Genomic DNA, 27,877 nt, shown 5'->3' with positions numbered 1-27,877 from the left:
TGCCAATAAGAGGTTTATTTCAATAAAGTCAATATTGTTAAAAAAAAAGCCATGACATAGCCTGGATCTTTTCTTCTGACATTGACATACACATGTCGTCATTGCAGTGATTTTTGAAAACCTGCGCTGGAGAAAACAAAAAAGGCCAGAGGAGATGTCTTCTAGTATTAAAACCCAAGCAGGTAAAAAATGCCTATTTTCCCCAAATTCAAACCAATAAGTGTACACATTGAATTCTGAATAATCAAAACAAATATTTACAATTCCTTTTATGAAATGTGTATTACAACAAATGTCTGAAAAGATGGCGGCAAAACACGGGGAGATAAAACAAAATATATATTTTAGCTTTATCCACACTAAAGCATTTTGGAACTACGAAAGAATACATTCACTACCTTTGAGAGCATTCATAATAATGAGAAAATGAAATCCTACATGATATTCATTACCATTCTCCTCTCCCCAATTCCTTTTCTCATAAATATCTTTAGTGTCATCTTTCCTGATGCCTGACTGCACATTACCATTCTTCCGTATTCTATGGGAGAAAGAGAAAGTGTGTGGTTTTTATACTTCACTAGTTTAGATAGCAGGAGTCATTCGATCCACAGTGAGACCAGAATTAATGTGCCCTTTTTGGTGGCTGAAGAATAATATAAGCTACCACTGCTGCCAGAACAACACAAGCTAAAGACTTCCCTTCATGCTTTACAGGAGAAAATAAAAAACACATGCTATTTCTGGTAAAAATGGAGCTTCACTGCCCAGAGTGTCAGTGTCTATATGAAGCAGTGATGTGAGGCAATGCCAGGATGAATTCTAAATGGTTGGTTTTGTTTGCTAGATATTTTCTAATATTTCATTGCTACATATTTCATTAATCTCAGGTTCCATTGTCCTGAGCTGAAAACATCTCATCCAAGCACCTGGTACAGGTACATCGTGGAAAGCCCTGACAGAGCTCAGCATAAGGTCAAGGAAGGAAAATGGTATCAGAGCATGGAAAACATGTAGCCTTACTTCTATTATAGTTATTGCAATTTACTTAAGCAACGCAACAGTAAAATGAAGCATATCGCACCAATATGTCAAACTCGGTGGTTTGGCCTAGCGTCTGTCTACATGCAGTGAAACCTGCCCTCATTTATCCTCTAGAGACAAAAACACGGAATCTTTCAATACTGTATAAATCAACTCTGTAGCCAAAACACAAAATCAGCCCTGTAATTTTCACTTTCATAGCAAGCCTAAAAACCAAATGAATATTGAACAGAAAATAGAAAAACACAGGTTGTGACCATATTCCCATGAGGAGACAGAGGGTCAGTCGGAAGGTCACTTCATAAGGAGTGTGTGTAGATTGCCCTCCAACACTGATAAGCTCTGATACACACCAGCCTGCGTCTGATCTGGGAGATCGCCAATCAAATCGCCAATCAAATCATCATATCAAAGAGAAAACAAAAAAAGATGATAAACAATGGACCGTCAGTAAACTTTCTGAGCTGCTTCATGTACTCAAGAGATCTCCAAAAATAAAAGGGAAAGTAAGAACAAAGGAGCTCATGCATTGTGTTTGCTCTAAATGAGGAGAAAAGGAAAGGTAGTCCATAGTTCTCGTGTCTGAAAAGACCAGTCCCAGGGGGCCCTATTTGATCAGCCTCTTGGCCACGTCTTGGTAGGCGATCTCGATCTCTCTGTCACTGGGGCAGGTGTTGGTGAACTCCTCGTGTGTGTAGGCGTTCTGCAGGTACTGCCAGATACCCATCATGTCCTTGGGGATGTCAAAGCCTCTGTACTTCTTGGTCACCACCTGTGGATGGAGGGGGACATTGATTAATTAATTTAGTCTTAGATAAACTTCTAGAGAAGAGGTCCCTCTGTAGGCCAAGGGTGGTACAAAATGATTTGGGTAGCAGAACGCATAAATCACTAAGTGCTCTGGGCTTTGCTGTGTCAAGATGCACTCCATTTGTCCAACAAGCATTCCATTTTACCATAAGAATAGCACAGGTAACTTAGCTGGGGGATTACTATAGGGACTTCGCTAACACAACTGTGTGTGTACACTGAGTATACCAAACATTATGAACACCTTCAAAATATTAAGTTGCGCATGGACGGGGCATTCGTCGGGGCATGGACTCTACAAGGTATCGAAAGCGGTCCACAGGGATGCTGGCCCATGTTGACTCCAATGCTTTCCACAGTTGTGTCAAGTTGGCTGGATGTCCTTTGGTTGGTGGACCATTCTTGATACACACAGGAAACTGTTGAACATGAAACTATGCAGTGTTGCAGTTTGACACAAACCAGAGCACCTGGCACCTACTATCATACTCCGTTCAAACGCATTTAAATCTTTTGTCTTGCTCATTCACCCTCTGAATGACAGACACACCAATCCACGTCTCAATTGTCTTAAGGCTTAAAAATTATTCTTGAACCTGTCTCCTCGCCTTAATCTACATTGATCGAGTGGATTTAACAGGTGACATCAATAAGAGATCATAGCTTTCACCTGGATTCACCTGGTCAGTCTATCTCATGGAAAGAGCAGTGAGTATACAATGTTCTGTACACTCAGTGTATAATGTGATGTTTATTGGCCTCTGCTCTTACCTTGACGATGTGCAGCTTGGGAAGGAGGTTGCAGTCAGCCAGTGTCATGTTGTCACCATCCAGGAACTTGCGAGTGGAGATCTTGACATCCTCAATGCTGTTGTGGTCGATCTCGTCAGGCAGTGGGGCGCGCAGGTACTCATCCAGCTTCTGCAGGGTCTTCAACAGCCCACGCTCCAGACCTACAGCAAAAAAAGGAACATTTATCATCTAACTAATGTGAAGGAACATTTTATTGTTGTGCTTTTCTAATAACCAATTTTACTGGGTTCATGCAAGTGACTGATTGTGCCTGGGAGGAATCCTCACCATCAGTATCAGTATAACCTGTTTGGCTCAGCTTGGAGAGAAGAAGCCTTGAGGTATTGGTCGGTCACATGCATGAACCAAATGTTAATGAAATAATTATGAATAAGCTATATTAAATATAACTTGTCTGTGTAAGCAGTATATAAGAGAAGTATCGGGACTGCCCCGGCGGAGCTCCTGACAGACGTGTACTACTTTGCATTAAGTTTATTGGAACCTCTCCAGCTTGCTGATACTAAAGAATGATTCATTTAAGATTGACTTCAGGTGTCCCTGGTGGTAATTTCCACAACACTAGCACAACAACTGTCAACTGCATATAGCATTCACAAACCAGCCTGCCTGCATTGTGTTGAGTATTCTAGACCACTTTTCAAACCGACACTACAGGATACACAGCAGTTCTGTAGTCTGCCACGCGAGGGCAGCATTTTATTGCAAGATGGCAGAACTTAAGCTGCCTTGCTGAAGTACTTTGAGAGAGTACATTCCTTGATCCCAGTTTTTGGCATTATCTTGAGAGCCCAAATAAGGAGTAGTTCATACAACCAAAATAGATAGCAGGGGTTGGACTAATTGTGGTTCACTGAGCGAATTCGACTTATTGGAATGTTATGTATTCAAGACAGTTGGAGAGTGTGTGACTGGGCATATTGTGTTTTACATTTTACAGTGTGACTGTCCTATAAATAGTGCATGCTTATCATTCAGATATGACTTTCAGCAATAAAGTACTGTTGACATAGCCCAGAAGATATTCAAAGCCAACCATCATGATCGGTCAATATTTCCACAGGGTGGAGAATAGAAAGAAACCATTCCATCCAAGATACCAGAGGACATGAACTGATACTGTGTCATAAACAGTTTACCCCAGATTAACATGGCATACAGACAGAGAAACAATAGCCAATATGACTGAGGCAAAGCTACAGTATACTGTCATCTGTTGTCTTGTACAAAACATGTCTGTTGGCAATATATTTATAGCTGTGGCATGCATGTTAAAAGCCAGGGGAGACAAGAGAGTTGCTGTGAGCTCATTTCCAGACCATCTCGCTCTGTTGTTTTTACCAGGCCGTTTGGTTGTTTCTTTAGAGAACCCAGCCAGGTGACATGGGGTACAGTGGCAGGAATGGTACTGAGGACAGAGAGAGGCCACCACAGAGAACAAAAGCTCTATGTTGACATGTCAGCCCCCCCCCCCGTCACCCGTCACCCAGCCACCAATGACCTCAGGCTACTGCTGTCACCTAGCAACCACAGAACTGTTGAAGCACACAGGTTTATGTGTGCTTGTTAATTATGTTATAGGGAGTGGAAGCTCACCTTCATTGGCATTGGGTTTTGAGTTTTTTATGAAGGCTGAGAACTTGGCAAAGATGTCCATCCCAGCTGTGTTGGACTCAGGGTGTCTGGCACTAAGCTTGGTGAACCTACACACACACACAGATGATACACCTGGTTAGATCTCAAACAAGCAGAGTGTATACTGTAACCTAGGTATCTACACTTGGAGGCAGTGTGATGTGCCTAGTGGGCGTGACGAGCTGTTACCACCCAGACGAGATGACTCACTTGGGTGGGCTGAGGACATCTTCCAAGAACTCCTCTATCTTGTTGACATCTGTCTTGACCTCCCCGTTGAAGGTGATGAAGGGAGGGTGTGTGCCTGGGGCCAGGTTCTGGAGGTCTGCAGGCTTCCTGGGAAGAGGAAAAGACAGGGGATTTAGTGGGCATGTCACAACAGACTGGTAAATACCCATATCAGCCAAATGCAATACATGCCTTATACTGTGTAAAGTCCTTAATGTTGTTGAAATGTCTGTCTTGTTTGTATGGATGACTTTGCTGCAAAACCAAGTTCCCCCTGGGGATAACTTTTTATACTACTACACAACTGAGACGTCACTGATTACTCACTAACCTATCACTTTATATCCCTATAATCCATCTCGTCTCGGTCTAGTCTGTGACAATCATCAACAATCATTAGGGTTATTCTGTTTCTTCCCAGGGCACAGTTCTATTGCTTTCTCAGGTCAGTGGAGGTGGCTGTGGCCCACGGACAGGAGACAATTCCCTGTCCCAGTTCCATGCTCAACTGTTCCAGACTTTTCTAGCCCTCTCTAGCGCTCCCCTCACACACACAGACCCTGGACTGGAATTTCTTTTCAACAGGGTTGTGTGCGTGTGTTTGTGCATGTATGCCAAGTTCATTCCTCTGTCCGCAGTGCTTAGAGCAGGCTTGTTTTGTTCCAGGTATCTGGGAGGTGAGATATGATGAGAACACACACAACATAATGAGGATGTGATGAAGGACCCGTCAACAGCACAAAGCCCTTTGTCATGTTTCATAATGATCCACACAAACCAAACCACTAAATTACAAAACAAAAATATTTTAGGTCTTACAGTGTAGAAGTATTAGCATTGCCATGACTGAGTTAATTGACAAAATAATGTGGAGCAAATTAACTTTTATGCAGAGAACAGCCTACCACTGACCTATTCATAGAGACTGCGTCACATGCAAGCCAAGTCAAAATGCAATGTGATGTGCGTAAGATGTCCCTATAAGGGGAGATGTGAAACACACTCATAGGACCAACAAGTCACAGGGGCACCAAAACAGGAAGTGACCTCAACCCTTTGGAATGAGCACAGGAAGCACTTGCCCCATGGCAACATTAAGGGGGAGGAGGTAAAAGTGTTCTCTCAAGATAAATAAAAACACTTTAATCATAGACATGTTAGTCATAGAATTGGGCCAAAAATAGTTTTCCATACCAAGGTTGCAAAACTTAAGATTAGAAATCCCAATTCTACATCTTTCCTTACTAAATGGGCTACTCACAATCACATCAATGTGGAATGGTAGTAAATAAAATGTACTGTCTTAGTTCAATATAGCAATAAAAAGGGATAAAATAAGACACTCTTGCAATACTTTGTCTTTCAGTTGACTGGAGAAAAAGTGAAGCCTTTATCAGTCCTGGTCTGAACAGCTGAACAAAGACATGTTTGACAGAGGGGGAAACAGACACTGTTAAGTGGGCGGACATCCTCCACTGCCTTTTACAAGACCTCCAGAAGCTTGTTTCCCATTACACACCCTCACCACAGACATAGACGTACATGCGCAAATATATTCACAGACACCCGAACGACAACATTCACAGCCAACATTCATAGACAACATTCTGGTGCCTCCAGAAGTAAAAAAGAAGGTTGCTCTGTGTACTACTCAGTCTTGTCTAGATTACCCTCAGGACTGACCCTGGCAGAGGTAGCAGTGTTTCTGAGCTCTCTCAAGAGAAGAGATGCAAAGCATCTACGTGGATGAGCTTTCCCCTCTAAACCACTTCAGAGAGCCTGCTGTATACTGGACTGTCTGAGTCAAACAGCAATGATGAAAGGCCCATGGAAATGAAGAGTTCATTTGACCATATCTGAAAATAATCACACATATGCCAGCAGCCTTGGCCTGGGAAGAGGAAAAATAATCAGGTTGACTCATAGAGGGACATAATGGCTGGGTAAGGAGCTGCCAGGCAGCATTACAGTGAACGTGGGGAAGAAAGTTTGGTATAGTTCCAGCCGAGGCTAAATAGTGTTCAAATGACTTTGGGAGGGGAAGATGATCCTTTTAGATCCTGTTTTAGAGTAAGAAAAATAACATCTAGGGAGGAAGTGAGCACAACCACAATTAGCCCCTCCAAAACGCAGCTTGTTTATTTTCCAGATTTCTCGGGTTTGGAAAGGTCATGAGAAAACCAAATAAGCAATTAGGGCGGTGTGGCTGTTTGAGGTGTGGCTGGCTCAAAGTGTTCTGCTAGGCTGCTAAGGTCTTAGTGGAGAGCCCCGAAAAGCTCTGAGAGCCAATGAGAGAGAATATTCCCCTGGCTTTCCACGAGCTAGTTGAGAGCTGAGGAGGAGTAGCAGGCTAATCCCTTCTGGGGGACTGAGCTAGCTAGATAGTGTGACGTGTGTTGGAGTAGTGAGCAAGTGAACTAGTGTGACGTCTGGTGTCTCCCTCACCTCTTCAGGTCCACTGTGGTGACGTTGAAGACCACTCCCTTCAGCCACAGGATCATGAAGAGTCTCTGGGAGAACGGGCAGTTCCCAATGCTCTCGCCATCACTTCCCGCCTGAGAGAGAGAGAGAGCGGAGAAGAAGGTTAGATTAGGTAAGACTACATCAGCATTATCAGCATTATTAAAATGACAACAAACAAAAAAATATTCACACAAGCCTTTCACACAACCACAAAGAAAATGCACCATGGCTGGAAGGATAAGAGGCAGGGAATCCAACATGGCTGACAAAGATTTAAATGGCTCTTGTAAACTGATCACAATCAAGTCAAGGTTGAGCCTTAAAATGGATAAAAGTCTTGGAACACTGATATTATCAGACCTCTGTTCTACAATCTCCAATGACCAGAGGTGTTTTACTGCACTGACCTATTTTGTTACGCTCGTCGATGGAAGGATCGGACCAAGGTGCAGCGTGGTAGGCGTACATCATACTTTATTAGATGAACACCGAAAACAAATACAAACGAAACGTAACGTTCAGTAGAGCTACACAGCACAGTACCAAAAACAAGATCCCACAAACTAAAGGTGGAAAAAGGGCTGCCTAAGTATGATCCCCAATCAGAGACAACGATAGACAGCTGCCTCTGATTGGGAACCATACCCGGCAAACAAAGAAATAGAAAAACTAGAATGCCCACCCAAATCACACCCTGACCTAACCAAATAGAAAAATAAAAAGGCTCTCTAAGGTCAGGGCGTGACATATTTTGAGCAGACAATGATTCTTTCACACAGATTAGAGACTAGCTCCCTGAGTCCCAGAGAGCAGGCCAACCTCTGTCTCAAACGCTTTAGCACACTTCCAAAGCTGCCTCCATTCATCCACACTGCCAGGCAGCCAAGTGGAACACAAACCCCTGAAGTGACTGAGAGGGTCCCTGAGAGGGAGCTGGACAGCTTCTTGTTTCTTTAGACCTAAAGAGAGAGTCTGATGTATTTGAGTGGGAGGGGGGATGATACAGTATGTCTGCCAGTGCCTAATCACTGTGCTCAACCATCACCATGACAACATCACTGAAGGTATTTTGATTTGTAACACATGCATACTGATGTGTTTGATGTGTATTGATGTATATACAGGGCTAATCTGTGAGACAATTGGTCTCAGCTTGAGTCCCTGTTAAAATAAAGGTTAAATAAAATGTCATTTATAAAATGAACAATCGACTACATGCCTTCCAAACAAGAGACATGGACAAAGTATCCAACTGTTCTCAGACAATCTCTGGATGTGGGGAAAAACAAGCAACTACCCACTTTCACGTTGGGATTTTCCTTACCCAAAATAGATCTGCCACCTTCACCTCCCTTTCATGACAAACTACTACTGTGCATTATGATAGTGTACACAGGCCTCCAGCCCCAGCAGTAAAAATGAGGCAGTGAGAGAGATATTCTAAACACTCCGCTGGCAGACACACTGTCCTATAAACACACCAGAGAGCTCTCCAACTACCACCGCCAGCACTCTCTCCCTCTCTCCCTCCCGCTCATCCACCTCAAGCTGGTCCATATCAATGATGCTCTAGAGTACAAGCAAATCCCAGTTTACAGCTTAGGTTGTGTGTGCAGAAACAGTTGTCAGAGTAAGGAAAAAACGGTAGATCGAAGAGAGGGAGTTTTTGATGCATCCTCCTCTCATGTAATATTAATATGTTACACGTGTGTAGTAGTTACTAATTAGGAAAGTGAAATTAAATATTCATGAGTAAAGATCTTGCTTGTGTAAACAAACGTACTATAGCTGGAGGAGCCAATCACCGTTGATTTGACTCCTACTAGTAATTAGTAGGAGATTGACACCCAAACTACAAAACACAAATAATTTGACTGTCACTACAATGTCTTCTATAGGCCGTCTTTGTAAATAAGAATTTGTTCTTAACGGACTTGCCTAGTTAAATAAAGGTTCAATAAAATGAAACAAAAATTATCTGACATTAGCCCCAATGTCCCAGTTCATTATGCCTCTTTTAAGAGGATCAACTCAAGCCATGGTCTCAGCCCCTTTCACACTGTCAAAATCTTCCCCCGTTCCAGATTTACAGAACTGGTTATGGAGTGTTCCATAGACGGTGAGCACAAAGAAGAATGCCATTCTTCTCAGTGCCAGTTAATTCTGAAGAATGCCCAGTATTCATTCAGAAGGACAGGGACTGAAGGTAATCGGAGCATTAAGAAAAGGAATGTATCTTTTCTCACTGTCTATTACTTTAGCAAGTCTTGGCTCACTGAAAGGTGGCATGCTCATCAATTTGTGTCTCTTTGTCTTGTCAGTCATTTTGTAGCCTTCCCTCCCTTCAACCTAGCCTCCTGTCCATCTCTTTCCCTTTCTCATTCCATGTCTCTCCCTCTGGCCAGTGCAGAGGGCATCTTGAGGAAGGGAAAATTCTTCTCTGAGATTCAGGCCCATTCCAATGTCAAATACACTAATTAAAATGGCATACCACAGCCTTTTGAGTAATGGACTGACGGACCTGTGCCAAGATAGGGCTGGGTTTCATGACACATTTATAAAACTTTATTTTTATTCCGATGGAGCTAACGTCCCTCTCTACCACTAGAAATCCGATAAATAATACCTAGCCAAAACCTTTTTCAAAAGAGGTACGGCCTGAAGTAATCTTGTGAATGAATAGGGAACTTTGTTTCCAGAATGTTCCTGGCAGTGTGTCCGGCTAACAGCACTCTGCTGGTGTGTACAGACAGTCTGTTTGTCTCTCTGTGGTGTGGAGGCCCAGTGTGTTCTCTCTGTTTGATCTGCCTGCTGGCTGTGCTACAGGCTGGAGTTGCTGTTCTGTTGTTAGAGCTCAATTCAATAAATCAAAAGGTTGAATTAGATCACAGCCTTTGTTCAGTGTCCCCTCCTTATGATTCGATTCCTGTGTATGAAAGGCTTGCCATCAAATCGTATTGCTCTGTATGGAACCTCAGGCAATTGTTATCTAACAAGAGACCAGTAGCTGATACTTGTGGGACTATAGAGACAACAATGTGTTATTTTCTGCTTTCATCCAGAGATTGTATTCTTGTTGGTTACTATGTGTCAGGGGTAGGAATGACAGCATAACACGGTGACTATTCCCATGACGATGGAGGCCAGACTCATAATAAAGAACTGATTATCATTGCACAGAGGTAGCCATGTGAATGGCATCTTTCAGAATAAAATGGTATGTAAACAAAGGACATGGGCCATGTCTGAAATCTGTCTTGCCTACTACTTACTTAAAGTGCATACTGTGTACTATTAGTACTACGCACTATTTATCACGTACTGTTTGGTAAAAAGTATGCCACAGCCGAAACAGATACTTTTGGTGCGTTCAAGACAACTGGGAACTCTTAAAACAATGAGCTCAGACTGGGGGAAAAAAATCGCGACATCAGTGATCTTCAGCTCAGAGAAGTCAGAGCATGTTTTTTCCCCAGTTGTCTTGAATGCACCATCTGTTATGGCTTCACATATGAACCGGACAGGATCATTTATATCCCCACCCAGTGACCTTTCTCCATTGCCTTTCACTAACACCGGAGTGTTGTTTTGGGCTAATATTAGCTAGCCTTTAGAACAACGTATTAGGGGTAAACTTGTGTACTGTAGGTCTATGCAAGTATCAATTGAAGAGTCAACTGAAGCTTAAAAGGAATGGGAGATGAAAAGCGCTATAGAATTATCAATTACTATACCAAAGATGGTTTATTTAGAACAAAAAAAAATAGAACAAAAATCTCTGACGAAGGCCAAGAGGCCGAAGCGTAAGTTTCGATAGAAAAAGTGATGCTAGCAAGATCAGTGTGTAGGTTTCTTTTTCCTTTCAAGTTATCTAATCGTTACCAGGCACCTGCAACAAGATAGCTCAGATGTACGAATGTATTTTTGAACATTGAAAGTAAAACACACCAACAGTGGATGTACTGGTATCAAATAAAATGTTTTATTACAAACAAGAAACACATTTCAATGAAAAAAACTGAAATCGACCAAAAAATGACTTCACCAAAAACATTAGAAAATGAATAGCTAAATTAAATGACATACAAAATACATAAAAATACTTCATGGCCTCTAAAATGGTCATAAGACGTGCCTCCCTGGCAGTCACCTCCTTCTCCCGCTCCTTCTCCCGCTCCTTCTCCCGCTCCTTCTCCCGACTCCACATCTGGACCTTTCTGGGAGGGAGAGGAGCCCACAGCTGCACCTTGGGAGGATGAGGAGATGATGTCCATGACCGGTGGGGTGATGGAGTGGCAGCGCCTCATCCATCATCACTTCTAGGATGCAGCTGTGGCCTCCCCTCCCTCAGTGCTGACTCCAGTGGGGGGAGCTTTCAACTCCTGAAAAATCCCTTTCAGCATCAAACATACTACATGTAAAGCCCTGGTATTATGCCAATTACAGTACATTTCTCTGGAATACGTGAACCTTTCTAACATGTTTCTCTTCACACTTATATACATGAATGTGCAGTTGAAGCATAGGAAATATATTGGAAAGTGTTGGTGCTCTCAGAGAAAAAGGTAACTTTATTAGCCAAGTACAGCACAGCAATAAATGTCAAGCTAACATACAGTAAGTAGCATACTGTGTGTTTTTGCTTAAGGTTCTCCCACTTCTTTTTCACCCATGCAGGTGATAGTGGCCCCTCCAGCTCACACTCCTTCATGTAGATCCTGAAAAGACATAAGATGCAGTACAACATTAACCAAAACATGAGCCAAGTAGAGTTGTGTGAACTTTCTGTAGATAGCCAGGCTGCCACATACATTATCAAATTGGAGCGCCAAGGTGAAACAGTAAGTAGTGCATTTGACCATTACTTACACCATAACAGGTTGTGTGTGCAATGAAACAAGACCCATTTAGGCGGTAACCATTCAGGTATAAACTAATATTGCATGGCATGAACGCTACAATCAGCTCAACGCAGATGAACCAACGTCAGGTGAACTAAAAGAGTTGTTGGGACCAGCACCGCTTTGGAAAATAGGAATGTAGGCTACCGCGTTACTAACGTTGTAGCTAGTGGTATTTACAACAAGTAGCAGCTAGCTAGCTAACATTAAATATGAAGTTGTCGCTCAACAGCAAGTAACGCTGTAGCTAAGGTTACTGTTCTAACAGTTAACTTCTACACCTACTACAGCATGTAGCTAGCTAAAGGCATGGTAGGCAGCAGGCTGCAGATCGGTTTTCAAAAATATATGTACGATGAAATAGTTGTGATAATTTTAAGGAGAACAAAAACTACTTACATTTGAACACCACCGTAGAAGCTTTGCTATTCGCCATCTTCCAAGTTATGTACTCAAAACTTGCGGTCCATCCTCTTCCAATGCATTGTGGCTGTGAAATGCGTCATTCCGTTGTTCCCGCTATTCGTTCATTTCAGTTGGGCATCACCATATCTAATTGACAACAGATGATCAACTGTCGTCAAATCCGAAATGAGTATGACATCCAGGTATTTAAAGTATATTTGATTTTCGAAATGTTACATACTCAAAAACAGCCTACTATTTAGGACGAAAGTATTGGTATTTGGATACAGCCGTGGATTTCAGCCATGTTCAGTAGATGAATGGAGTGAGCAGCAGCTTTAGGAGTGAGCTCATCTCCTCAGGCTGCAGAGCCAGTGGTCAGAGATGGCCAGCCACAGTGCAGCAGCAGCTGAGAAACCCTTTCTCTTTGTGTCAGAACATGGCAGGGATGCTGTCTACTGGAACTGCAGCAGCAAAGAGCAGACAGCCCTCTGACATGTGTGTTTCCGGCAATGTACCTAGCCCTAGTCTGCTATTCCCACTGAGACTCCCTGCAGCCCTACTTCTCTGAGACAGAGGAGAGGGGAGGGAGAATGGTGTAGGAGGGAATACAGGAATAGAATAGACTGGTGGAATTAGCATAAACCTAGTTAAGGAGAAAGGCAGACAAAAAGGCTAGATTGAGTGGGTGAGAAGCGTCTAGGGGAAAAGAAAGCAGAGCGCAAACCACACCCTTCTCAGCACTGTTAGCTTCTGAAGCAGCATGCTGCTTGGCACTCTCCTCTCATCCTTCTTCCACAACCTCTTCAACAAACTCAAACTGTTTTTAAGACATAGGAACAGTATGTGAGCGGAGTTGAGCGGTTGGAAATCCAGCTCATGAAGTCACTCCATGTCCTTTCCAACAGCTCGCTCCACGCTCACAGGAAGAAAAGAAAAAAACTACCGCTCCAAATTCGCACCAATCATTAAAATCACAATTTAACCAACATCCATCTATTTTTGTGACTACCTGGACCTACCATTTGGTTTTGAAGTATTGAAACCAAATCATATGATTTGAATGAAAAGTATTTGAATAAACATGAAGGTGCATGTAAGAAGCGCACATAATTTCAAATAGTCTACACGTCATATTAAATGTCACGTTGTATAAATGATTGGAGACAGGCGCTGGAATACGTAAGAGGGGATTTTAATACTCGACCCAAAAATAAAACATGCCATGAAAGGCACAGGGACGAAGCCCAAAACAAACACGTACACAAAAACACAGGGCTGTAACCCAAACAAAAGAGCGAGGTTAAAAACTCAAATAAATACAAGGGACGAGACCCATAATAACAAGTGCACAACAACACACGGGATGAGACCCATAATAACGAGTACACAATACACTCAGCACGAAAGCCAAAACCACACAGCACAGGCACTGACAAGACCAACAAACTTGGGAACAATAACCGACAAGACAGTTGTGAACAGAGGCCACATGTATACAATTACTCATCAGGGGAATTGGAATCAGGTGTGCGTAATGAGACAGTTCAGTGTCACTGTAACCCGTGTCTGAAGCCCTTAATTGTCAATGAATCATGGCTTAGTTCTGTCTCTCTGAGTGGTGGAACAGGCCATCTTAACACTGTTCTCTCTCAAGTATCCATTGCTCTGAGCAGTGTCTCAGAACCATTAGATTCAGCAGTGTGAATACAGAGGTCCTTGTGGGGAATAACAAGCAGGAATATGGAGGAAAGGCACAGAGCTCTTCTGTTTGTGGACAGTTCTGTGGGTGTCAATGGATAAAAAAACAGACCAATAAAATTTGAAGTGAGGTAAGAAATTATTATTTCGGGCCAGCACCTAATATGGTCATGAGATCACACAGTTTCCAGAAAACAAACCAGAATCTGGGATTCAGCAGTAGTTGTAATTTTACATGTTATATGTGGTAAGAAAACTTAAATCCCACAGTACTTACTTAGAAATATTACTGAACAAGTATCATTCACTACATGAAATAGCCTAGCACTATCCATTTATCTCCTTACTTTTCATGTTAAAATTAGTCAGGAGTTGCTGATGATTGCATCATATTCCACAAACTCCTCAGAGATTCCACATTGTCCCAATGTTCTTTTGCTTTGAATAGGCCTATTTCACTTACAGCAAGCAACACGTGCTACAACAGCTGACAATTACCAATGAATGTTAGGCTTTTGATATCAAAGTAACGAGAGAACCTGAATCAACAAAGAGACACGGATCGACACGTGTATGCACACACACGCACACAGCTGTCTGTTCGTTGGAGAGGATGACTCATGCCGAAGTCACAGAATGTCCAGGGACGCCCACCGGCGCACAATGAGACCTCAGTCAGCCCTCCCCTCCCTCCCCCGTCTACAGGAGCCACATATACTGCCATGTCACCAGTGGAGGGGTCAAAGATCATGATATCACTTCCCCCCTGACACAGTCTGATGGTAGAGCTACTGGTGTAAAGACCATCTTGAGCCATGTCAAGTCTGATGGTACAGTAGGTCTCAACTATACTGAACAAAAATATAAATGCAACATGTAAAGTGTTGGTCCCATGTTTCATGAGCTGAAATAAAAGATGCCAGGATTTTTCTATTCGCACAAAAAGCTTATTTATCTCAAATTTGGTGGACAAATTTGGTTGCATCCCTGTTAGTGAGCATTTCTCCTTTGCCAAGTTAATCCATCCACCTGACAGGTGATGCATATCAAGAAGCTGATTAAACAGCATGATCATTACACAGGTGCACCTTGTGCTGGGGACTTATGTTCCCTCTAAGCTGCTTGCGTGTGCAGGTGCACAGTAGCCCAAGACTAAGAGAAGCACGAGATTGAACTTCACTCAACTTTGAGTTTTCCTGTTAGTTAACACTATCAACGTTTCCTTTACTGTGGCAATTGTGATCGAATCAACGCAATATTAGCCACTTTCAATGCAACATACCGAAACAAAACTAACTATACAAGAGATTGTTGTAGGCAGAATGCATCGGAGTAGGATTGTATTGAATACGACTCAGCCCGTACTCTACACAGACCAGTGCAGCATAACCAATCAGAGCTGCAGTAAGTCTATATGGAAATAGACCATTGCCATATATGGATATGTGCCATTTACATTGAACTGGACTGTATTTACAGTTGTAGTCATGAGTGGATACGCTTGTTTTGAGATCAAAGCCAGAGATGCATGTAGACACGTGTGCACATTTTGTTCATATTTTGCTAGTTAGTGCGCTATTAGCCCAGTTATAGATCATTTGTAGCCAGCAATAGGGGAGTGATTTATTCCTACAAGAGCACAAAACGTGTACATTTATAGACATCTTTGAAAAGCGAGTCAAGTAAAGAGATTTTTTTTGTCTTGAAGGGGCAGTGTTGTATTTTTAGACAGGCTTTAATAAGCTAAGTAGCCAATAGTCAGAGGGTAGCAGAATTTGTCTGATTCTCTGTAATAATGGTATTGGAATAATAATGCATTTATTTTGTAAAGTGGTTTCTTGCATCAAACAACACAAAAAACATGTTCAGTCACCTCCTTGTCTGAAGGACAAGTGGATAAACAGGTTAATGTCAAGCCAAGCATGTTTTTTTCAAATGTTTTTTTTATGTAGGCCTACATTGAACATCCCACATCGGCTGCTACTGTAGGCTGAATGACAGAACCACTATTGCCATGTTAAAATGTTATGGGATACATTTTCTCCATTGTTTTTGATGGTAGGCCACTCTGGTAGGCCTACATTATGACCAAATAGCCACATTAGCCCACTTGGCCACTGTTAAAACTAACTTAAAGCAGGTACAGCCTCAAGTGTTCACAGTAAACGTGCGCTGGAAGTTGCAGAGAATTTTCACAACGTTCAAGTTTGCTCAGTGCCGAAAACAATTTGAGGGAACATTGCTGGGGACAATAAAAGGCCACTCTAAAATGTGCAGTTTTGTCACACAACACAATGCCGCAGGTCTCAAGTTTTTAGGGAGCGTGCAATTGGCATGCTGACTGCAGGAATGTCCTCCAGAGCTGTTGCCAGAGAATTGTACCATAGTTTTACAGAATTTGGCCGTATGTCCAAACGGCCTCATTACCGCAGACCATGTGTAACAACACCATCCCAGGACCTCCACGTCTGGCTTCTTCACATGTGGAATCGTCTGGAGGGGGGTGGACTTTAGTGGGGAAAAACAGATTCTTATTGGCTGGGCCTGGCTACCAAGTGGGTGGGCCTATGCCCTCCCAGGCCCACCCATGGTTGCACCCCTGCCCAGTCATGTGAAATCCATAGATTAGGGCCAAATTATTTCATTTCAATTGACTGATTTCCTTGTATGAAAATCTTTGAAATGGTTGCATTTTGCGTTTATATTTTGTTCAGTATACAGTGCATTTGGAAAGTATTCAGATCAATTTTTCGTTACATTATTAAATTGTTTTTTCATTACGTTATTAAAAAAAGATTTCCCTCATTAATCTGCACACAATACCACATAATGACAAAGTAAAAACTGGTTTTTAGAAATGTTTGCAAATTTATTACAAATAAAAAAACTGAAATATCACATTTACATAAGTATTCAGACCTTTTACTCGGTACTTTGCTGAAGCACCTTTGGCAGCGATTACACCCTTGAGTCTTCTTTGGTATGACTCTACAAGCTTGGCACCCCTGTATTTGGGGAGTTTCTCCCAATCTTCTCTTTAGATCCTCTCAGACTCTGTCAGGTTGGATGGGGAGCGTCGCTGCACAGCTATTTTCAGGTCTCTCCAGATGTTCGATCGGGTTCAAGTCCGGGCTCAGGCTGGGCCACTCAAGGACATTCAGAGACTTGTCCCGAAGCCACTCCTGTGTTCTTTTGGGTCGTTGTCCTGTTGGAAGGTGAAACTTCACCCCAGTCTGAGGTCCTGAGTGCTCTGGAGCAGGTTTTCATCAAGGATCTCTCTGTACTTTGCTCCGTTCATCTTTCCCTCGATCCTGACTAGTCTCCCAGTCCCTAAAAAACATCCCCACAGCATGGTGGTGCCAGGAATCCTCCAGATGTGACGCTTGGCATTCAGACCAAAATGTTCAATCTTGGTTTCATCAGACCAAAGGACCTTGTTTCTCATGGTCCGAGAGTCCTTTAGGTGATATTTGGCAAACTCCAAACTGTCGTGCATTTTACTGAGGAGTGGCTTCCGTCTGGCCACTCTACCATAAAGACCTGATTGGTGGAGTGCTGCAGAGATAGTTGTCCTTCTGGAAGTTTCTCCCATCTCCATAGAGCAGGTATTCCCAAACTGGGGTACGCAATGCCGCCGTGGGTACGCCCCAAAAAAATGTGATTCACATTTTTTACGAAAATAAATATATATTTTTTAAATGTAATAACATTTTTCACATTTTCAAACAGTACATTTATATTTTCTAACGGGGCTATACATTTGGGTGAGTTTTTTTTCTCGCCTGAGTAGCCTTGTTTCACTGCCAAAAATCGAATTAAACCATCTAGTGTTCAGCGAAATAACAACGCAATGTCAAATACAGGTAGACTAGTCAAATAATTAACATCCAATCACATTAACCGTTATTCTCTCGCGGGAAACCTTCACTCTTGCGCAGACATTTAGAAACGAAACATGACAATTTGAAAAATAAGCCACAGGAGTTTTTGGAGCGAGAATAAAGACGACTTTCGAGTAGTAAGACGTATAAAAGCAACAGATACCATTAATAAGAAGGGGCTTAATTCTTCCTGCTGCCGCGGATATGGCTGGGACAATGCTGGGGGAAAAGGCCCAAAAAACTATACAGACAATGTCCTCATCAAACAACACTGTTTCACGATGCATCAGTGACATGGCAGGAGATGTTTTAAAACAATTACTGCTTCGCATACAAGCCAGTGAATTCCATGCGTTACAGCTGGATGAGTCAACAGACGTGTCGGGCCTGGCACAGCTCCTGGTATATGTCCATTACGTTTATTGTGGGTCAATTAAGGAAGACATCCTATTCTGCAAACCACTGGAAACCAGGACAACAGGAGAGGATATTTTTAAAGTACTGGACAGCTTTGTGACATCAAATGGACTTTGGTGGTCAAGATGTGTTGGTATCTGTACTGATGGCGCAAAAGCCATGACATGGAGACATAGTGGAGTGGTAACGCGCGTGCAAGCAGTTGCTCCTGACGTCACTTGGGTACACTGCAGCATCCACCGAGAGGCTCTTGCTGCCAAGGGAAATCCTGACAGCCTGAAAGACGTTTTGGACACAACAGTGAAAATGGCTAACTTAGTTAAAGCAAGGCCCTGAACTCTCGTGTATTTTCTGCACTGTTTATCAAGGGGCAAAGTATTGACATGTTTTTTTGAATTGAGAGACGAGTTTCTCACACGACTGGCTATCTGGGTGCTGTTTTTTCTCACCTGAATGATCTGAATCTAGGATTACAGGGACTCTTCTCAACTATATTTAATGTGCGGGACAAAATTGAGGCTATGATTAAGAAGTGATTTTTTTTGTGTGCAAATGAACTCAAGCTCAATGTCAAATGTCATATAGCGAAGCACAAGAGTGAGCTGGCTGCACAATTACGCAGGTACTTTCCTGAAAAGGATGACACAAACAACTTGATTCGTTATCCCTTTCATGCCCTGCCTCCAGTCTACTTATCGATATCTGAACAAGAGAGCCTCATCGAAATTGCAACAAGAGGTTCTGTGAAAATTGAATTTAATCAGAAGCCACTGCCAGATTTCTGGATAGGGCTGCGCTCAGAGTATCCTGCCTTGGCAAATCGCGCTGTTAAGACACTGATGCCCTTTGCAACCACGTACCTATGTGAGAGTGGATTTTCGGCCCTCACTAGCATGAAAACTAAATACAGGCACAGACTGTGTATGGAAAATTATTTAAGACTGAGACTTTGTCCAATACAACCCAACATTGCAGAGTTATGTGCATCCTTTCAAGCACACCCTTCTCATTAACCTGTGGTGAGTTATTCACAATTTTCTATGAACACATAAGGTTTCATATGTGTGTGGCTGGCTTACAATGATGGCAAAAAACAACATTTGAGAGTGTGCTGACCCTGGTGCTAGAGGGGGTACGCAGCTGGAGGTTGAATGTTTGAAGGGGTATGGGACTATAAAATGTTTGGGAACCACTGCCATAGAGGAACTATTGAGCTCTGCCAGAGTTACCATCGGGTTCTTGGTCACCTCCCTGACCAAGGCCGTTCTCCCCCGATGGCTTAGTTTGGCCGGGCGGCCAGCTCTAGGAAGAGTCTTGGTGGTTCCAAACTTCTTCCATTTAAGAATGATGGAGGCCACTATGTTCTTGGGGACCTTCAATGCTGCAGACATTTTTGGTACCCTTCTCCAGATCTGTGCCTCGACACAATCCTGTCTCAGAGCTCTACGGATAATTCCTTCGACCTCATGTCTTGGTTTTTCTCTGACATGCACTGTCAACTGTGGGACCTTATATACACAGGTGTGTGCCTTTCCAAATCATGTCCAATCAATTGAATTTACCGCAGGTGGACTCCAATCAAGTTGTAGAAACATCTCAAGGATGATCAATGGAAACAGGATGCACCTGAGCTCAATTTCGAGTCTAATAGCAAAAGGTATGAATTCTTATGTAAATAAGGTATGTTTTTTATTTGTAATAAATTATATTTAAAAAATGTACTCGTTTTTGCTTTGTCATTATGGGTGGGGTATTTTGTGTAGATTGATGAGGATTTAAAAAAAATTATAACATTTTAGAATAAGGCTGTAACGTAACAAAATTTGGAAAAAGGGAAGGGGTCTGAATACTTTCTGAATGCACTGTAGTTAGCTTCAGGATATTTTAATAAACTGGCTACTCAGCATTTTAACTGGTATATACAAACAGTGTATTTTTCTCACGTCCCATAACATTTTATGGCTAGGAACATCAGCAATAAAAATCATGAGATGTCCCACTCCGCCTCCCTCTCTCTCAGCAACTCACTTTAGGGATTGTATAAATTACCAGTCAGGTCATTTTCATCAGTGCCTTTGTAATAACGATCATCCACCTAACCTTTTAAAAAGGCCAGAATACTCCACTCCACCAAAGTGGTGGGAGATCAAAGCTTTAGACCGGGACCGGTAGCATGTCTATTGTTTTTCCTTTGGAGAGTTCTGCCCAGTCTGCTCCAGGCCTAATTTTAGTCAAATCACAGTCATATCCTCCCCTTCGCTCACACTTAACATTCTAAATTGGGTGGGCTCAAATTCAAGCCACACTTTACCAAATATGGAGCTGGCCGGCTGGCCAACAAGTGCTCCGCTGCTCTCCTCTCGTCTCTCGCCCAGTGACACAGGAGGAATTTCCTCTGGGAAGGGAAGAGCCACATCATGTTATGTCACGCCTACTCTGGGCTGGACAAGCATGCAGACTGGGCTGGGAGGACTGGGCTGGACAAGCATGCAGACTGGGCTGGGAGGACTGGGCTGGACAAGCATGCAGACTGGGCTGGGAGGACTGGGCTGGACAAGCATGCAGACTGGGCTGGGAGGACTGGGCTGGACAAGCATGCAGACTGGGCTGGGAGGACTGGGCTGGACAAGCATGAGGCTGTTACTTAGAAGGGAAGGGCTGGGACAAAGGCGGACTTGGCTATGGCTGGGTGGCTGTGGCTGGGTCTGTGGTCCAAAGGATGAGAGTGTGGAGGAGTCAGACCCTACGGGAAGGAAATGCAACACACCCTGGTGTGCCTCTGAATCATGTGGACGTCATGGAGTGGAAACCAAACATCTCCCAGACAGAACCAAACGTCTCCCAGACAGACAGGCCTACAGAGGTAGTGGAGGTTAGGCTTGCAACATGAAAGGTTCATTGGGACACTGACCGAGGGGTGGAGAGGGATCAAATTTAGCTGACTGAGTTATCAATAACATGACCCATTACTCTCTCCAGGTTAAGAATAATAACACAGTATGAAATTATAACTGAAAGTCAGGGATGAAGTTGAGTGAAACATGACTCAAGAAAAGTAAAAAGCAAAGAACAAGACAGAAACAGGGGAGGGAGAAAGAGAGACACGTGCAGGAGACGTGAAGATGAAACCGTGTTGCTCATCTCCCTGTGACTGTCGTTTAAAGAGTTTGTTCCAACACAAACACTGATGTCAGGGTGTGCTGTGACTCTCCACCGCCTTACAAAATAACAGACCCCAGACAGATGACTCCGAGACACACACTGCATTCCTCACCGACCATCCCAGTCCCACTCACTCTGTACACACCCATCATTAAAATGCTACATGTAGCCTTCAACATCAGTGGAGGCTGCGGAGGGGAGGATGGCTCATAATAATGGCTGGAATGGCGTGGTATCAAACAGATGAAAACACTGTGTTTAATACCATTCCATTCACTCCATTCCGGCCATTATTATGAGCCACCCTCCCCTCAGCAGCCTCCACTGTTCAACATGCATCTGCTAGAGGCAACGTCAATACAAAGTGTGGTGGTTCCCTGAAAAGATGTCTAAAGTCTAGACCACTTTAAAGAACCACCCTTTGGCTCAAACATTGTACTATGGGTGTTAGCCAGTTTGACATGGCAGCAAAGCCTGCACCATGGACACACAAACAAACACCAGCCTCATTGCTCATTTTAAGCATTTGGTCCAACTGGCCAGAACACCAGACAACCCACCTTTGACCTACTGTAGCGTTTCATTCTGATCCAGAGTCTGGCACACACACAAAGATGTCCCAAAACTTATGAGCTCATTCTTAAAGTAACAATGCCAAGTACTGTAAGTGGTTGACTTGAGTAGCCCATCCACACAATTGTAAAAGGTGTAGAAGTATAGGTTATATGGTATAATTACCATACTATGGACCAAGTGGCTAGAACAGTTCACCCACTGACACTGAAAACCAATACGCATGGCTTTAAATGACAGAGAAATTGATGTGGATAGAGTGAAGGAGGGAGTTGGAGGGATGGGTCTGGTTGGTCCCTTGCTACTCTATCCTCTATGTTTGGATAGCTCAGTAAGGGTTATCTACACTAGGCATGGCTCACTGTCGCTCATTTTACTAGTGTGTTGCTGTGAGGATGCAGGCAGCATGTGAAACATGAGCAGAGGGGATCGGGTCGTGACAGATTGGGTTACACTGCCTGCCCCGAGGGTAGATTCCCCTCATTTCTGAGGTTGAGCACTCGAGCACCCTCTTAGTGAAGTTGATGTAACAGAGAGCTAAAGATGTCAGAGGCCATGTCTATTTGTAAACTTGTTTAAATCTGATCTATAAAGTTATATTTCTGTCCGAATTGTTGCCTGCCCTTTCCCAACACATCCTAAACCCTTTGCTATGTTCCCCCCTCTCTTCTCCATTTTCTCACTCCCTATCCATCATTCTCCCTCATTCCTTGTTGTTCTAAGTCAATCTTGTTTCCTGTTATTGGCCTACACGAGAAATGCCTCATTAGCAGAGGGCTTGCTTGGGACCAGAAGTATTAAAATGGCAACTTCCTCCCAACAGGCACCAAGCCTTTCCTCTGAACAGGATGGCATGAGCACACAGACACACAGTATCATAAGAAATCCCCCTAATCTTGTGTTGTGGTACATTGCTGGGTCCATTTGGCCAAGGCCCAGTCCTGACAGTTTCAATGATGAAGCATTTTGAAGCCCAGATGCTGGAGGAGCAAGTCCATAGTGCAGAGAAGAGCTACCGCTCACAGTTAACAGCAGCGCTACACAACAACAGACCATTAATCTTTGTCCCCTAACTCATGATGCTGACTGCAGCAGTACAATAGTGCTTGGGGAGAATAAACTGCTATATTGATTTGACTATAAAAACTGGCTACTCTCAATTGGCTTCAAATTGTCACCCCGGGGTAGAAATGTCTTACGCTGAAAGATTCAGGTAAATATGCAAACAAGGGGCAAATTAAAGATTGACATGAAAAAAAAGTTGAGGCCAAGTTAATACTAGAATATACTTGTGAGGCCAAAAAACAGTTCAGTTTATTGATGGTTAACCCAGAGTGGTTAAACTGGATCTTGCATTTTTTGACAATTACTACATAATGACATGACTAAGCAGAGGCAAAGGAGGGCAAAGATTAAACAAAAGATATTCTGCTTCTACCAGTGTACACGCTATTCAAATATGTTCCTAATAATTCTCATGCAAAACTATTATTAACCTTTGATGGAAGATCTCACATTACATGGAGTCACATGTAATGACATCTCTCTGGTCTGAGAATGAGGGAGAAGTGTGCTGACCTTCAGTATGTTATCCTGGGAAGACATCCCTGCAGGTGTTCTTTAAAAGCGGTGAATGGTACATTATTGGGCTCTGTTGCCATGGTGTCCGTGTTACTCTCTCCAGCGGCACATAACACAGACAGGGGCATAATAGATTACTTCCGATGTTTATTGTCACTGTTGTCAATATTGATAGGCGGTGGAGTTGTGCCTTTATCCCAGCATGAAATAGCCTTGCCCTTGGCAAACTTGCTGGCAGAGAGACAGCATACAAAGGTAACATACAAACTAAAGATTGAAAGCATGTCATTTCTGGTTTCATCTGTGGAGTCATCTGTATTGCTTCATGTTCCATTCAGTAACTAAGGTATATGGGTGCTGGGTGATTGAGTGGCCATTGTGCATTTGTCTGCCTATAAATGGCCGATGCCCTGAGTCTCGAGATAATATGAGTCATCAAGGAAAAGTGACCACACTTCCAGAGAGGGTAGTCAGGAGGGATGATTCAGCCTGAGGTGTGGTAGGGCTGGATGGGTACGGTAGGGGTTGGGTGGGATTTGAGCCATCAAAATGACACCAATGTAGTCTTCAAGCCTTCATTCAAATCTCAGGCTGGGTATCATTCTGCACAACCACTTGCAGTTCAACTTTCTCTTGGCCAGATATCCCAACTACAGTTTGCAATCAAACTGTCTCATATGAGCAAACAGATGGCAGACATGAATAATTACCTATTTGACTGCTATGAGGAGGAATCATGGAATTCCTGAGCCAACTGAGATCAACACCATTACTTAGAATTCACACTCCTCAACATGCCAGCTAGCACTACTGCCCCTTGTATGTGAAGGCCTACTGTAAAACAATAATTAATCTGCAGGGGATCAAGGGTTAAATTGACGTCAGGTTAATTCTGCAATTCCGCATCTATAAAACCTTGAGGCCTGAACTCACTTCTACAATCCAAACAATTTCCATAGACTCCTGGCTACACCAACAGTAAACAGTGTGAGTAGAAAATCCGGGACACTCAAATTAGCATTTGGATATTAGTTTACCATGTTTCACACACCTGGACAATGGGGGAAGATCTTGTGTACACAAGTGCAGCAGAGAAAGATCACACAGCACAGTAACAGAGGGAGGAGTGGGGGAGAGTGGCTGTAGCCACATGTGTGGCGTTACCAGGGATGATGTAACTGCTCCTGAATGCGAGGGGTGGCTCACTCTGAGGTAGCTAGCTAGCTGTAGCTGGCTGTCGCTAACACCACCCTGTCTTCTGTTCTGCAGTGAAAGCCCAGTGGCCAAAGGCAAACAGTCCAGCATTATCAATACAAAACACTCATCCTCCCTCAACAAAGGCCTCTCTCGTGGACGCTGAAGATCACCTCTGTCAGTAGATGAGAACAAAGGAGGATAAAGAGGGAGAAAGAGAGAGATCCCATTTGTCTACTGAACCCAAGCACCGAACAGAACTGGGCAAAGAGTTTTTGACCAATCTGTGATAAACAATTAGGTCTAGATTTGTCTCCGTCTCCTTTCTCACACAGGCCGATGAAGAAGGCATACTGCTAGGTCCTGTGTGTCCACCATAACTGCAGTCATATTGCAAAAAGTGAATGAGCCATCTGACAGATCGTGAGTCTGTCTATTGCCATTCATCCCTTTCATGCAGAAAAGAGCCACGTGTATCAAGATCTCACTGTCAGCAGCATCATAACCAGTGATGATCATAATCACTAGTGAAACACTGATTGGAGGGGGGCAATGAGTTTACAGCACCATTTAAGCTTGTTTGCAGGCAAAAGGCCTCTGACGTTTTTTTCCTAATTGAATTCAGGCCCCCAAACACTCTCACCCCTCCATTGCCCCGGGGTCACACCCCCTCGCCCTGTTTTCCCTCTCCAGCTCGTTTCCCGCTCTGCCAAGCAACTGGCAGAAGAATATTAAAAACATTTACAGATCACAAACAGGAGGATGGGAGTCTATAAAACATTTCAGTCCTATTCTAAGTCAGATATCAGTCTGATGTCCCCAACTTTCTAGTCTAGTTCATATACCTTTTTTTAATTTAGTAACTTTAGATTTATTGAAATGCAAGTTCAAAGAGCTTCCTCACATACACTACAACAAGCTGTACTACTTCATCGCTAATGCATGCCAACTATGAAGGGGGAGGTATCCTCATTCTGGCAGACTTGGTGAGGGAGAATATTGTGGGAGCCAAATGCTTCTTTCCCTTTTCTGTGTAAATTTGAGCAGTTACTCTCCGACTTCTTATAAACTTGAGGAGGGGAAAGCCTGTTTTGTTGCATTTATTTGCACCACACCACTATCATTATCAGCCTAAGCAGGCCCTAATAATAAACATAAGACAGTAATTGTAAAGATATTCATTAATTCTCTCTCCAATTGACAAATATCACAAGTTTCATCCCCCTTTCAAGTGTGCCTCGACATGACAAAAAAACAACTAACCTCCCAGATATCCCACGACCGGAATCCTGTATTTAAGTCTAGGGCAGCAATTATTTTGACCATAATGCGACCAAACGGTGCTACAATGAATGCGACAATGTTCCGCTGATTTAAGGGATATTGCTTAACTTTCAATTACCTTTACAATTCACGCTTATTCATGAAAAAAATATGTGTACCAAATCGAGACACACTTGAAAGGGGAGATGCTTTTTTCTTCCTCTCCCTCTTATGATGGGAGAAGAGGGCCGTGGTATCCGCCCTACACGTCTGACATAAAACCACATGGCCACACTTTGGAAAGTTTCTAAAAAATGAACCTACTGAAATTGTGACAAATGTTAAAACGCTTGGGCAAACTGATCACCATGTTATTTGCAAGACTCGTTGACTTGTGTCGACCTATGCACAGTAAACTACGCTTGTCCAGGCAACCGTTTTTACAAGCAAATGGCAGCAATATAACTCAAACCAAATGGTACATAAATAAGGACAGCCCCCTTTTGTAACTGTCCTACGCACTCCAAGAAATAAAAGTATATATTTTTCTACTGATAACTCCACAAACTACTAAATATATTTGCCAATTTAGGCTTAATAATAATTATGCTAACTTATTATTAAGAAGAATATTGATCAATAACAAACTAAACTTTTCCCAATGCCGAAAGCGACGGCCGAAAGAGAGCCTGCTACTGGACAATCTATTCAGGGACGTACCTTCACAAAGAGCTCGATAACGGGTTCGTTATCCGCCTTGATTCCATTATGGGGTACAGACAGAGACATTGTGAACTAAACTTAAAAATGTTCCAAATGAAATATATATTATCTTCCAACAAACTTGTATCTTCAGCCTACTCGCTCTTCTTCGCCACCCCCTTTCCGCGCAGTATTCGGGTAACAGCTATTCCAAGGCTAGTGACCAGCTGGACACTCGCTGCAATTCTCACACAATAGTGCTGAGGTGCTGGGAGGAGAAAGTCGACCACAAATATAGCAATGTGCTATTGGTGCAGCCAGTCTACAAAACTGAACGCTTTCCTCGGTGTTACAGAACAGCTATAAAACGATCGTTGATCCCTCTGACTCTTCAGTCTTTTTGATCGCTTGAGTGCTGGAGTAGGATGAAGAGAGGACGGGAGCGAAGAATATTTAAAGGCGTAATGTCCTCTGCAGAGCAAACAATAAAAATGTGGGCAGGGTTTCAGAGAGGAGTCTTGATGGAGGAAGGATGCCTGCTGCGTTCTCTGTGCGGCATGCGCCTTTGGGCAAAGTGCAGAGCCGCGGGAAGTAGGGGTGCTGAGGGTGCTTGCAATAAACAAAAATGTAATTTTTACCACAAAAGTAGTGCACTGGGCCGTTACTAGTATTAGCAGACCAATCTATACATCTGTAGCCAAGCAAATTTTTTCAGCATTTCTGCTTTGGCAAAAAAGGTAGTTGTAAAATTAATAAGCAATAAGGCACAAGGGGGTGTGGAATATGGCCAATATACCACAGCTGAGGGCTGTTCTTATGGATGACGCAACGCAGAGTGCCTGGATACAGCCCTTAGCCGTGGTATATTGGCCTTATACCAAAAAAAACCTGAGGTGCCTTATTGCTATTCTAAAATGGTTACCAACATAATTAGAGCAGTAAAAATAAATGTTTTGTCATACCCGTGATATACGATCTGATATACCCCCGCTGTCAGCCAATCAGCATTCAGGGCTCGAACCACCCAGTTTATTACAGACCGTATATCACGGGTATGACAAAACATTTATTTTTACTGCTCTAATTACGTTGAAAACCTGTTCA

At 43.0% G+C, this 27,877-nt stretch overlaps 1 protein-coding gene and 1 long non-coding RNA gene across 2 annotated transcripts; both read right to left on the bottom strand.

Moving 5' to 3' along the window:
- On the bottom strand, positions 1 to 27,204 carry clic4 (chloride intracellular channel 4). The gene is made up of 6 exons (NM_001141817.1): positions 26,792 to 27,204; positions 6,976 to 7,085; positions 4,513 to 4,638; positions 4,264 to 4,370; positions 2,626 to 2,807; positions 1 to 1,816 (listed from the first exon to the last, which is right to left on the bottom strand). Exons 1-6 carry the CDS (start codon positions 26,858 to 26,860, stop codon positions 1,652 to 1,654), a joined length of 759 nt encoding a protein of 252 aa, NP_001135289.1. The 5' UTR covers positions 26,861 to 27,204; the 3' UTR covers positions 1 to 1,651.
- Positions 10,954 to 15,559, bottom strand: LOC106579268 (uncharacterized). The gene is made up of 2 exons (XR_001322622.2): positions 12,294 to 15,559; positions 10,954 to 11,711 (listed from the first exon to the last, which is right to left on the bottom strand). It is a non-coding gene; the product is annotated as an uncharacterized lncRNA (long non-coding RNA).
- Positions 27,205 to 27,877: the final 673 nt, after the last annotated feature.

This window comes from Salmo salar, chromosome ssa01, assembly GCF_905237065.1.
Source record: "Salmo salar chromosome ssa01, Ssal_v3.1, whole genome shotgun sequence".
NCBI lineage: Eukaryota > Metazoa > Chordata > Actinopteri > Salmoniformes > Salmonidae > Salmo > Salmo salar.
The sequence above is the reverse complement of the archived record's forward strand: the minus strand, read 5'-3'. Positions and strand labels throughout refer to the sequence as shown.